The 15,030-nt window shown below is 36.7% G+C and overlaps 1 protein-coding gene across 1 annotated transcript in view; it reads right to left on the reverse strand.

Annotated features, from left to right (window-relative positions):
* The window catches only part of LOC126196566 (protein sneaky), a 299,090-nt gene that overhangs the window by 186,678 nt on the left and 97,382 nt on the right, over positions 1 to 15,030 (reverse strand). Inside the window, exon 7 of the mRNA XM_049934577.1 lies at positions 10,342 to 10,468. Within this exon, the coding sequence (XP_049790534.1) occupies positions 10,342 to 10,468 (127 nt within the window). The remainder of the gene's footprint in view (positions 1 to 10,341; positions 10,469 to 15,030) is intronic.

Raw genomic sequence — 15,030 nt, forward strand, 5'->3', positions numbered from 1 at the left:
TTGTGCTTAGTTTTATGTATGTAATTGATTTTCCAATTTATTTTGACTGTTACTAGTTAGTATCTATTGTTGGTGTATAAACAAATACAAATTCTGCTCTAACTATAAATGTTTGGAAGACAAATTGCTAGTAATCTTAAAGTATCGATTTGGCTCTATTCAAAAACATGTTAGGAAAACCAGCCTTTCATTAATTCCAAAGTAATTAACAGTTTTGTCCAAAGTATTGTTTGCATACTTTTATTTGTTAATTTCATGATTTAAACAAATAATTTGGCCTAACTCTTGTAGCAAAGTAGGAGAAACTGTTAAACAGACGGAATTTTTCAGTGTAGTCAGTTCATTTAATGAGTTAAGTTTTAATTGTAATTTCTGTAAATTTAACTTTGAACAATGTGGAGTTTCAGCACCTATTACTGTGATGAGATATAAGGGTCTGGTTTTTGGTAACGAGACAGTCAGTCCATGGATGGTTTGAGATGAGTAACCTGGCTCGTTAGAGCAACAACAATCCTTCAAATTAACTGTGGAATAAGTGTTAAATAATTAGGCCATGTGTAAACACAGTGACAGTGTCTGCTCCATATGTACCTGATTGTTCTTCAAAAACTGTGAACTTTGTGGTTAGGTATTATTACTCATAGATGTTCAACAGTAAAGTATTGTAACAGTATGCGGAGGTTCACCTGCGAACTATTAATCAGGCTTATGGAAAGTTTAAACAATAGTGCACTGGCCATACACATATAAATGTGTATATGGAAGGTTGTGGAAAAGTGAAATTGAAGTATGCTGAAACGGAACTGTGCATCTATCAGCTACATTATTTATCATAGTCAATGTCCAAATTGCAAATCCCATTTTTCAGCCAGCGTCGCAATGCAGTACATCGACACCTAGAGTAACAAACGAAGAGATAAATAAAGCAGGTGGAACCACTACAGTTTCTCTGAAGTGTTTTTCAGGTTACACTAACTAGAAAAACTTGACAGTAGCGTTAATTTATGATAAATGCAGACAATATAGTGGAACCTATAGAGGTATGACCCATATTTTAAAATAGATTTTGGAAGTCTATTTGTGTTTAGTTAATTTTTATCCAATACTAGATTATAAAACTATGGCAAGCAAAACAACTGAATATAAAGAATACATGTGCATAATTCTGACATTCATCCAGGGTTGAAAATGTGACAGGAAACTTTATGTTAGAGGCAAGATGATGTGTTCTCCCAGTTACAAGTGGGCTAGGTAATTTTCTAGCATGTCTTAAAATGACTATACTTGTGTCATCAATCTTAGGAAAATGAAAATAATTTGATTTGGGTGTTACTTTTCTCAAAAACTTGACTTTATTTTTTCACTGTTTATAAATTATAGTGTTTTCCCAGTATAAAAGTGTCCCTCACTCTTTCTCATTCACAAGAACATAGCCCCAAGTTTGATGGACTCTAGTTGTGGCAGATCAGTGAAGTCTGGAAACTCTTAGAAAACCTCCTCATCATCAGATGTTAGGAGAGATTGTTTCACTGTATTTGCAACTGTTTTCTTATTTCTTTTACTTAGCTCTTCTGCATGTTCCTCTTCAATAGCTCTTCTGGTGGGTGTGCCAGTCAGAATTCTACTGACACATCTTTTACTACCACCTTTAGTACTGTTTCTTGGAACTGCTTTACGAAATGATCTGACTGCCTCTGGAGATATGTGGACTACTTTTCTCAGTAGTATAAGAAGAGATTTCTGCAGCACTCAGTCAACATTTCCCTGGAGTTCAACAAAAGCTTTAGTTGCAGAATCTATTACATGGTCCTCCAAAGATGTTAACACAACTGCATTATTCTCCACAGAAATGGATGGTGCATTGTCCTCTGTAGAAGTGGATGCTATTAGGTGAACACGTATAGGAGCAGCATCTGTTGGGATGACCTTCTACAGAAGTTTCTGCCACTGTCACCCCTTCTATTGAAGGGGAGTCTGCATCCATGTATAGTTTGTCTGTAACATATGACCCTAAAAATCATTCTCTCTAAAAATGTTGGTGTTAAATTGCCAAATACCAGTGCAGACAAATCTTTGTGGATATTAACTGCATTAAGTGTGTGAGGAAACACTACTCCAGCTAAGCTGGGAACTGAATGTCTAAAAATTACCTCCGCAGGATATGTGCACATTTAACCATGAGCTGCTTTATTCTAAAAAGTCCTAAAAGGACCAAATACAGCCCTGTCTAGCAGCTGCAGTCTATGGCTGTTATGTGGTGGCAAGGTCACTAGTGTTATTCCATTACCTTGGTGAACATTACACCTATTGGAGTGATGTGTGACTCATGAAGGTCAAGTATAATAATAATGAGCGTATGGCATTGGTGGCCGGGAGACCCCTCGCAGGGCGGTTCGGCCGCCACTCCACAAGTTCTTTAACCCCACTACGGTGACTTGCGAGTGAATGAGGATGAAATGATGATGAAAGACACACAACACCCAGTCATCTCGAGGCAGAGAAAATCCCTGACCCCGCCAGGAATCGAACCCGGGACCCCATGCGCGGGAAGCGAGAACGCTACCGCAAGACTACAAGCCACGGACAAGGTCAAGTATAATTAATGTTGGTTGAACAAGGGATGTTTTGGAGAATTTGATGAAATGAATCAAAAATTTCTGAAACTTCTCATCAGTCATCCACCATCTGTCACAACAGATCCTGGAGGAGCATCAACTTTCATTAAATCACTCACTTATTCCAGGGAACACAAACAAGGGTGGCAAAGCAGTACTAACAGAACTAGTAGTCCAGCAAAGTGTCACTAATGTTCCTCTTTCCTGGCAGGTTAAAACCGTGTGCTGGACCGAGATTTGAACTCGGGACCTTTGCCTTTAGCAGGCAAGTGCTCTACTGACTGAGCTACCCAAGCATGACTCACGACCCGCCCTCATACCTTTAATTCTGCCAGCACCTCGCCTCCTACCTTCCGAACTTCACAGGAGATCTCCTCCAAACCTTGCAGAACTGGCACTCCTGGCAGAAAGATATTGCAGAGACAACGCTTAGCCACAGTCTGGAGGATCTTTCTAGAATGAAACTTTCACTCTGCAGCAGAGTGTGCACTGATATGAAATTTTGCTGGCTGATCAAAACCATGTGTCGGACTGAGACTCAAACTCGTGACCTTTGCCTTTGCTCTAGAAACTCAGGTACCCAAGCACGAATCACGACCCTTCCTCACAACTTTACTTCCGCTAGCACTTCATCTCCTACCTTTCAAACTTCACAGAAGCTCTTCTGCAAAACTTGCAGAACTAACACGCCTGGAAGAAAGGATATTGTGGAGATGAGGTACTGGCAGAATTAAAGCTGTGAGGGTGGGCCGTGATCCATGCTAGTGTAACTCAGTCAGTAGAGCACTTACCTGCGAAAGGAAAAGGTCCTGAGTTCGAGTCTTGGTCTGGCGCATAGTTTTAATCTGGCAGGAAAGTTCAATATCAGTGCACATTCTGCTGCAAAGCAAAAATTTCATTCTGGAAACTTCCCCCAGGCTGTGGCTACGCCTTGTCTACAACATATACTTTCTTCCAGGAGTGCTAGTTCTGCAAAGTTTGCAGGAGAGCTTCTTTGAAGTTTGTAACGTAGGAGATGAGGTACTGGCAGAATTAAAGCCGTGATGGCAGGTCGTGAGTCATGCTTGAGTAGCTCAGCTGGTAGAACACTTGCCCGTGAAGGCAAAGGTCCTGAGTTCAAGTCTCAGTCTGGCATGCAGTTTTAAACGGCCAGGAAAGTTTCATATCAGCACACACTCCACTGCAGAGCAAAAATTTCAGTTGGGTTCATCTTTCTGCTGATGTGACCTATGAAACTTGTTTCTCTCCCTTACTCGCAATTGGCTTTGCTGGTTGGTGAAATGTGATCACTCTCGTCTCATCTACATTACAAAAGCTTTCAGGACCAAAGGCATATTTGTCGAAAACTTTGCTCAAATTATCAAATAAATCCTGCACTGTTATGTTAAAAATGATTGCCCTTCCTAAGCTTGTAGTTTGTGGAGTTCACAGCGATAATTTCTTGGTCTGTAGCATGAAACCCCAGAACCATTCATAGCCTGCTGCTTCATTATCTTTCCAGTTGTTTGGAAGGCTGAAATTGTGATTGTATTGGTGAGGGGCAGCAGGATATTCATAAACAAATTTTCTATCTTGAACTGTTGCTAAATGATAATTTAATTTACTGGTCTAAATTAAATTATTCATCAGATCAGAGTCATGGTCCATTGAAAAAAGGCCTATTCCATTAGATACATGGTTTGCTTTAAAGGTAGCTTCCTTGCCACATCTTACTTTCCAACATATTTTTTCAATATTTTTTTTTGTCCAAATTGAAATTTTTTGCAGCCTTTCTGATACTTTTCTCTTTTTAAATAATCTGATTAAGTGTTCCTTTCATTCTCTCACAAGACACCTTCTGCCTCATATTTTTACCAGGTTTCCAAACAAAGGCTATCCTGAAGAAATGAGACAGTATATCATTGAAACTACAGTAAGGCAAAACTAACTGAATGCTCAAACATCTCTTAAAATTCTGGGTCAGACCTCCCTGACATAACCTCTTAATAAAACTGCAGATAAACAATAAAATATTTTGAAATATTTAGGAAGTTATTATATAAAATTAAAGAGAAATAACCAATAAATAAATTGCATTCAATCCGATCCTGATTAATATTAGTTTGACTTACCTAGACTTCCAAGAGAAATGAGCAATACTGTGTTTGTTAAAAAAAACATTAGCTGTGATATTTCACACAATAACTTCTCTTTGCCCATGTTTCTTTTAAAAAGTAATCTCAATATTTATCACAAGATAGCTCCACATTTTTTGTGTGTATATTTGTGTTTGTTTGTGTGTCTATCGACCTGCCAGCGCTTTTGTTTGGTAAGTCTCATCATCTTTCTTTTTATATATATATATATATATATATATATATATATATATATATATATATATATATATATGATGTGACTTACCTTTATATATATATATATATATATTTTATGTTCTAATGTCCATTGAGCAGCAAAGTTAGCAGAGCCAAACGTAATATTATGCATAACACAGAGCATAACTTTGTTAATATTAACTTCCTTTCAGAAACCAGAGCATTTTTGTATAGATTAACCGAGTAGTTCACAAACAACTAAAACCAAAGACTGTCTTTACCTTTTGCTCACAGACCACAGTAATATGCGATAGGATTCAAATCATATATAATGAGAATTACAAACAACAGTAGAATACACACAATCAGCTCCAACAGTCTGCAGTTTTCTGTAGAAGTTTACATCTGTATGAAGATGATCACATGCAGGATTCATTATGAATAGGAAAGTAGGGCAGAGTGAGCTCCTGTGAACAGTTCAGCAATAGGATTGTTCTCATCAGATGAGACAGAAAGTATGTGCGGATGTTGAACGGGTAATTCAGTACATAAAGGGAGATGAAAATCTAATAATCATGGGGGACTGGAATGCAGTTGAAAGGTAAGGAATAGAAAAAAGATTTACAGGAGAATGTAGGCTTGGCAGTAGGAATGAGAGAGGAGAAAGACTAACTGAGTTCTGCAATAAATTTCATGTTGCACTAGTGAATACTCTGTTCTAGAATGGCAAGAGAAGGAGGTATACTTAGAGAAGATCCAGAGACATGAGAAGATTCCGGGTGGGTTACATCATGGTCAGGCAGATATTCTGAAATAAGATACTGGATTGTAAGTTGCCTCCAGTTTTTTAGACTCAGATCACAAGTCGGTAATGATGTAGAATAGACTGAAGTATAAGAGAATTGTCCAGAAGAATCAATGTGGAAGGAAGTGGAACACTGAAATAGTGAAGAATTATGAGATGTGTTTGTTTGTGTGTCTATCGACCTGCCAGCGCTTTTGTTTGGTAAGTCTCATCATCTTTCTTTTTAGATATATTTTTTCCACGTGGAATGTTTCCCTCTGTTATATATATATATATATATATATATATATATATATATATATATATATATATATATAGGGAAACATTCCACGTGGGAAAAATATATCTAAAAACAAAGATGATGTGACTTACCAAACGAAAGCGCTGGCACATCGATAGACACACAAACAAACACAAACATACACACAAAATTCAAGCTTTCGCAACAAACCGTTGCCTCATCAGGAAAGAGGGAAGGAGAGGGAAAGACGAAAGGACGTGGGTTTTAAGGGAGAGGGTGAGGAGTCATTCCAATCCCGGGAGTGGAAAGACTTACCTTAGAGGGAAAAAAGGACGGGTATACACTCGCACACACACACACACATATCCATCCACACACGTGTGTGTGTGTGTGTGTGTGTGTGTGTGTGTGTGTGTGTGTGTGTGTGTGTGTGTGTGTGCGTGTGTGTGTGTGCGTGCGTGCGTGCATGCGCGCGCGCGCGCGCGAGTGTATACCCGTCCTATTTTCCCCCTAAGGTCTTTCCACTCCCAGGATTGGAATGACTCCTTACCCTCTCCCTTAAAACCCACATCCTTTCGTCTTTCCCTCTCCTTCCCTCTTTCCTGATGAGGCAACAGTTTGTTGCGAAAGCTTGAATTTTGTGTGTATGTTTGTGTTTGTTTGTGTGTCTATCGACGTGCCAGCGCTTTCGTTTGGTAAGTCACATCATCTTTGTTTTTAGATATATTTTTCCCACGTGGAATGTTTCCCTCTATTAATTTTATATATATATATATATATATATATATATATATATATATATATATATATATATAAAGCACAAACCCAATACATATTTTAAAAATATAATTTTTGAATGAAACAACCACTTTAGTGCTACCAGTCACCATTTCATTTATTTCCACAATGCATTTCAAAGATTTAAACCTCATTTATCAAGTGGATATATTTGCATTAATATTTATATTAATATAATATTAGATCAATTATCTAACGAGCGTGAGCAAAAACTCACCCATCTTGAAACCTAGCAACTCACTTTCTCAAAAAGTCAATACTAAATGTGACAAACTGTGTATTTTCCATCAAAATATAAGGGGGCTAAGAAGTAAACTAGAACTGTTGACAATGAATATTAGTGACAGTAATACTATTGATAATACTGATATCCTTTGTTTTACCGAACACCATGTAAAGGAGGGTATCAATATGCTGAATCTAGATGACTATCATATTGCCTCTCACTTTTGTAGAAACAGTGTGCAGAAGGGTGGTGTAATTATACATGTAAAAAAGAAAATAATGTATAGATCTCTAGATCTCACAAAATACTGTTTTGATCAGCATTTTGAAGCTTGTGGTATAGAAATTAGCACCAAGACCCTGTCAGTCATTGTAGTAACAGTGTATAGGGCCCCATCAGGGAAGCAATGTATGTTCTTTAAGCTACTCGAACCTCTTCTATCCTATATATATTCAAAAAATAAAAATACTGTAGTCTTAGGAGACTTTAACATTAACTTTCTAGATTATGATAGTAGTAGAGCTGACCTGCTACATATAATGAACACATACAACCTCACACCCATGGTAGACTTCCCCACAATGGTTACGAACTACTGTTCAAGTCTTATAGATGATATTTTCATTGATGAGAATAGAAACACCAATGCAACAGTAAAACAAGTCCTAAATGGTCTTTCTGACCATGATGGCCAATTGCTAACTATCAATGATATATGCCCACACAAGAAGGAAAAAGTCTGTAAAAAGTCATTTAGGGTAATTAATAATGAAAATCTCATGATCTTCAACAGTTATCTTCAACTCATTGACTGGAGTCCAATTTATAGAGCACTGGAAGTCAATGACAAATTTAACCTATTTATAAATGAATTTATGTGCCACTTTGAAGCTGTCTTCCCTCTAAGAACTGCAAAGAACAAGTACCAGAGCCATACCAGCAAACAGTGGCTCACAAAAGGAATAAAAACATAATGTAGGACTAAAAGACTGCTTTATGTTTCTCTCAGAAATACTAATGATCCTGAAATAAGAGCTCATTATACAAGGTACTGCAAGATCTTAAATGAAGTTCTGATAAAGGCAAAAAGTATGTTCATCAAATCAGAAATAGATCATTCTGGCAACAAAATCAAAACCATCTGGGGTATTATTAAAAGAGAAACTGGTAGTTACTCAAACAACGCAGAAAATATTGAAGTTAGACATAATGGGAATATCATTGATAAAGGTGAAAATGTTACAAACATTTTTTGACTGCAGTGGATAAAATAGGGTGTAATGGTTCTATAAATGAGGCTCTGAATCTTTTACAAAGAAGTGGACTTAGTGCAGCACCCCTGATTAGCATGCCTCCTGTCACTGTTGAGGAAATTAAGAAGATAATAAAGACCATGAGAAACAAAAACTCAACTGGTATTGACGGTATTTCCATCAAAGTGTTGAAACACACACACGTTTTCATTTGTGAAGTCCTACGCCACATCTTTAATGAATCACTGAGACTAGGAATTGCCCCTGATAGACTTAAATATGCAGTGGTGAAACGATTGAACAAGAAGGGTGACAGAAATGAAGTAACCAATTATCGTTCTATTTCACTCTTAACTTGTTTCTCCAAGATTCTCAAGAAACTTGTACACAGAAGGATTCTTGAATATCTTAGTGAATACAATATTCTCAATAAAAGTCAATTCAGTTTCCAGAAAAAACATCTCAACAGAAGATGCAATATATTCTTTCACCAATGCAATTCTTGAATCAATCAATAATAAAATGTCTCCAACTGGAATTTTTTGTGACCTTTCTAAGGCGTTCGATTGCGTGAACCATGAGATTTTTCTGAGAAAGGCAGAATTTTATGGATTAACTGGAGAAGCAGGGATGTGGCTTGCCTCCTATTTAAAGGACCGGAAACAGAAAGTCATGGTAAACGACACTAATGGGGAACCAGTGTTCTCTTCTTGGGGCACAATAAACTGTGGAGTCCCACAGGGCTCTATTCTGGGTCCTCTACTTTTCCTTATTTTCATAAAAGACCTTCCAATGTGTACAAGGGCTAAGATAAAATTTACTTTGTTTGCCAATGACACGACAATTCTGGTAGACAATTCAACAAATACTAATCTTGAAATCACTGTAAATGAAATTTTTCAGGAAACCTTTAACTGGTTTACCTCTAATGGATTATCACAAAATTTTGAAAAATCTCACTTGATTCAATTCCATACAAGCCAAAATATTGAAGGGGAGATTAATGTTAAATACAATGATGGGAATTTAGCAAGAGTGGAGTCAACAAAGTTCCTGGGTCTACTTGTTAATAGCAATCTAAACTGGTCCTTACACATTCCTTACCTATATAAAAAAACTAAGCTCAGCAATTTACGCTATTCGTGCGAGTGCTTCCTCCAATGACTTAAATACTTTGAAAGCTGCCTATTTTGGTTATTTTCATGCCCTGATGGCCTATGGAATTATATTCTGGGGAAACCAGACAAAGGCAAACAAAATCCTCATAGCCCAGAAAAGAGTCATTAGGATTCTGTATGGTATCAATTACAGACATTCCTGCAGGAAACTCTTCCAAGAACTGAGAATACTCACAACAGTATTTCAGTACATTTTCTCCCTCATGTGTTTCTTGTGTAAAAACCATTCCCTTTTTGAAATGAACAGCATGTATCATAACTATGACACTAGGGTAAAAAATGATCTACATCTTGAGCAAAAGAACCTAAGTATGGTGCAAAAAGGAGTACACTACTCTTGCATGAAAATATTTAATGCTCTCCCTCAGGCAATAAAAATGTCAGTTACTGATCCACATACTTTTAAAGATCAACTTAAACAGTATCTTCTAAGTAAAACCATTTACTCACTGGATGAATTTATATATGAGAATATGTGAATTGATTTTGATCTATTGTAAGTCTGTTCAATGTAATTTGTAACTTTTTACAAAAAACAATTCTTGTAAACATTTTTTCTGTGTAATATATTATTCATTGTACAACCTATTATTATAAACAAATGTCTCAAATCTATGTAAATGACACGTTCTACATCCAAGCGATTTATCGCTAATGGATCTACAGAACATGAAATAAATAAATAAATAAAATAAATATGATGTGTGTTTTGTATTATGACATTAGTGGTAACCTGTGGCAGTACCTCCAGTGCTCACAGGCTCCCTTCTCTGCCATAATACATCACATATAAACTGTCACGCTTTGTAAATAAAGATGGTGTCTAGAAAAATGTTTGCATTTAAAAATAGACAGGGAGGTTAAGAGTAAAACTGAAAGAGAAGCAAAATGAAGAGTGTATAGATTAATATACCTGTCTGTGTGTAGTGGATAAGTGCATGCCTGCTGATGAGAGACAGGATCTCATACATTAGCCTGTCCATCAGAACCAGCACACTCATGGCCAGCACTTCAAGCAGTAGCATGAATGTCCGGCGTACCTGCAACAGCAGTTTCTCTGGTGCTAATGGTTTTCAGCAAGCTGAATCAAACATGAGTATACAAAAATAACATACACAGCTCATCTCACAATGATCACTATACTGAAAACAAAAGTAAATGTTTTATCCTTTTTCCAGCCACTTCCATCATTACAGAATCTTTCTGCCTCTTCTCAGATGCAACAAAACAAAAAATTAAGAATATTTAAAAATCAGCACTAATAGAAGCAGACAACTGCCCTAACTAAACACCAGGAATTTCTCAAAGGAAGCAGTAGGTTAAAAATTCAGAAAAGGTTGTACCAACACAGACTCACTGAAAACGTATATGGGCTACAGTTTTGTAGAACACTGGAAGCAATCGAAGTATACTAGGATTCTTAATATTAAACAGCAATGAAGACAGATTTCCATATAAAAAAATCTTTATAGATGAAGTTATACCTCTCCATTTAATATCAAGCTAAAAAGCATAAACTTGAACACTAGAAGAATGAGGTGAACCAGATGTTATAGTAGTACTGTTTATTACTGTACTGTTATTACTGTCTGCTCAAATGCTTGGTGTTTTCCTTGATGGCAATGGCATCTTCTAGCAAGATAATTGTCTGTGACATAATTATGCTACAGTGGTTCAAGGAGTATGCCAATGAACTCATTTTCATGTCATAGCCATCAGACTTACCTCATCTGGACCCAACATAATACATCTGGGACAGTACCATGTGGCATTTCCATGGTTACAAACCACCATCCTGTAATTTATGGCACTTGGGTGACTTATGCATAGACGTCTGGAAACCTACCAGGGACATGTTGAATCCATGTTATGTAGAATCACTGCTGTCTTGCATTTCAAAGGTGGAGCATGAAACTGTCAAAGGAGGCCTACGTAGTTAAAATGTTGTCAATCATCAGTGCAACTGTATCATATTCAAAAAGTCCAATGATTTAATATTGCCTATCAGGTATTTAACATACAACATTAACAGTAAGATTCCCAAACACACTCCTTGGAGCATGCCTGAAATTTCTTTAACAAAATAAGATGCAGCATCCTCCCTACCAAGCAATCATCTATTTATTTATTTATTTAACAACAAAAACAATCAATTATTGACAAAACTATATAATTGGATAGATAAAAAATCTACTCACCGAGCAGCAGCAGATCACACGTAAAATACTGCAGTAGTTGGCAAGCTTTTGGAGCCAGTGGCTCCTTCCCCAGACACAGTGGTTGAAGGGGAAGGAAGAAGGATGAAGGAAAAAGATTGGAGAGGTCTAGGAAAAGGGGTAAATTTTGGGATAGTCAACCAGAACCGCGGGTCGGGGGAGACTTACCATATGGGATGAGAAGGAAAGGCTGATTGTTGGGGACAGTATCGGATGAGATTTGAAAACCTGAGAGCCTAAGGGTGGAAGTCAGGGTAATATGCAAACAGATATTACTACTAAAACTTCGAGTACAAGTTAATAAGAGTGAAAAGCTAAGTGCATTGCACGAATCTGAGGTGTAAGAGGGGCGGTGAAAAATAGATGGGAAAGACAATGAAATATGCAGAGAACTAAAACAGAGTGAAGCAAAGAGTAGTTACAGTGAAGAAATGCTGAGACAGAGGAAATTAAGATAAATTAAGGGCAGATGGGTGGCGAGAACCAAGGATATGTTACAGTGCTAGTTCCCAACTGCAGAGTTCTGAGAAACTGGTGTCTGGAGGAAGAATCCAAATAGCTCATGTGGTGAAACAGGCACCAAAGTCATGAATGTCATGTTGTAGAGCATGCTCTGCCACAGGATATTGCAATTTGCCAGTACACGCCTTCTGCCTATGCCCACTCACCTAGTTGATAATTTGGCGATAGTCATGCAGATGTAGAAGGCCGAATAGTGTTTACATCATGATAGCTGGTATATGACGTGTTGCTTTGCAGTCGTTCTCCCTTTGATTTATGTTTTTTGCCAGTTACAGGGCTATTATAGGTGACTTTTGTCTGAAATTTTGCCCACCACACCTAGAATAGCTTTCCATCACCCTCCAATTCTCTGCAATATTCTTGTCAGACCCTATGCTCCGTCTGCACCCATCACCCTACCCCATGGCTTCTACCCATGTGACCATCCCCGTTGCAAGACTTGCCCTATGCACCCTCCTACCACCAATACAACATGTCCTTGGTTCTCGCCACCCACCTGGCATTAATTTACATTTATTTCTTACATCTCAGCATTTCTTCACTGTAAATACTCTTTGCTTCTGTCCATTTTAGTTTTCTACATCTTTCATTGTCTTTCGGGTCTGTTTGTCACCGCCCTCCTCCCACCTCTGATACATGCAATGCACTTAACTTTTCACTCTCACGTTTCAGTAGTAATCTCTGTCTTGCATATTCCCCGTCTTCTACCTTTAAGCTCTCAGGTTTTCAAATCTCATCTGATGCAGTCATGAACAATCAGTCTTTCCTTCTCATCCTATATGGTAGGTCTTCCCTGACCCATGGTTCTGGGTGACTCTCCTAAAATCTATCCCTTTTCCTAGACCTCCCCTGTCCTTTTCCTTCACCCTTCTTCTTTCCCCTTTAACCCTTCTGCCTGAAAAGCAGCCACTGGCTCCAAAAGCTTGCCAATTACAACAGTCTTTATGTGCATGTTCTGCCACCACTTAGTGAATAGATGTTTCTATCTATCCAATTATATATTTATTTATTTTTTTATGTAGTGCCTGTATTATCACATTCGTGGTATTGGACTTGACAAAGTACAAAATAGTATAAAATATTATATATTTACATCATGTACAAAACCTTATTATTTGTATCAACACATCTTTACAACAAAAACATTATTCTCCTTAATTAGAATATAAAATTATTACTTTTTTCAATTTATTAGTGTCCTTGTAGTACATCATCAAAATGACATATGACTTGTCATACAGATAAAATAAAAGGTAGTGAAGCATTTTGTTTGATTTTACTAAAACTATTAAATACCAGTACTTTACTTAAATAGGCATAGTAGTATATGGCACAAAAGTTAGGTGCATAATGAGATACATGCATGGATAAAAGAAGTTTAGTTTTATATAGGAGTGGTTTGATAATGATAAATTTTTGTTTATAGAGTTATGAAGCAGACCTACAGATTTGAGCAAATTTCCAGGTATTGATTAATGCTGTAGAAGCTGTTGTTCATTAGTAGATCTTTATAGTTCTTTTTTAAATTTGTTAATGTTTGACATTTTTTTTAAGTTATGTGGCGATGGACTGTAAAGAATTCTTGGTTTGTGAACAGCTGTCCTGATATATCGATCTTCTGCGCACATCTCTATGATAGTCATCATTGTTGCTTGATTGATATTTGTGGATCTCATCATTAAAAGCTGAAACTTGGTGGTTTTTAATGAAGCAGATACTTTCACATATAAAAATAGATGGTAAGGTCATGATTTTTAATTTCTTAAAGATACCTCTACATGATGCTCTGTAAGCAACATCACTTATTAACCATACAGCTTTCTTTTGAAGCTTAAAAGGCTGTTTTTTAGAAGTGGTATTTCTACAGAATAATATACCATTCCACAGTAGACTGTGCATGTATGTGTAATAAGCACTTAACACTGTTTCAGTGTTTCAGTAATCTTTAAGCTTTACATGTTTTTCCCTTCTCAGATGCTCATCCAACCATAATCCTAAAAATTTCTATATGATTCATTGGCTGAATTTGGCTATCTGATAATGTGAATTTTACATTGGTTCTATTTTTATTCCTTGTATGGTTGAAGTTCATCCATACACTTTTCTTGTCATTGACAACTACACAGTTATCTTTAAGCTATTTTTCTGCTGTTTAGATTTTTTGCTGCATCTCATAATCATTCTTCCCTTTTATAATGAAGCTGGTATCATCAGCAAATAATATAGTCTCAAGTGTTGAAAACTGTTGTGATAGGTCACTAATAAAGACCAAGAATAATGATAGTCCCTATACTGAGCCCTGAGGCACCCCATAATTGACTATTTTATATTCAGAATGATACATATTTCCATCTAGAGAAATTTGCTCTCTTTGTTTCCTGTCAGTTAAATATGACTTTAACCACTTATAGGAAACACCATGGATACCATAACTGTATAATTTTAACAGTAGTTGATTATTATTTATATGATCAAACGCTTTGGAAAAGTCTAAAAAGAACCCACAGATCAGTTCCTTGTCCTCAATAACTTTGTAAACAAGTTTTAGAAAATTGAAGAGGACTGTTTTTGTAGATTTGCCTTTTCTGAAATCATTCTGTGCATTTACTAGAATTTTATTTTTGTTTAGGAAGTCTAGCAATCTGCCATAAACTGTTCGTTAAATTATTTTCGAAAATACAGGTAGTAATAATAGGGGTCTGAAAATTTTAATGTCAAACTTGTCATCAATTTTATAAACTGGTATTACTGTTGACTGTTTTAAGTTTATTTGGAAGGACACCAGTTACAAAGGAGTCATTGATTATGCCCACAAGTTGAGAGATAACATTATGGCTACTATACTTAATAATTTTGTCAGGGAC

This window comes from Schistocerca nitens, chromosome 1, assembly GCF_023898315.1.
Source record: "Schistocerca nitens isolate TAMUIC-IGC-003100 chromosome 1, iqSchNite1.1, whole genome shotgun sequence".
Classification (NCBI taxonomy): domain Eukaryota; kingdom Metazoa; phylum Arthropoda; class Insecta; order Orthoptera; family Acrididae; genus Schistocerca; species Schistocerca nitens.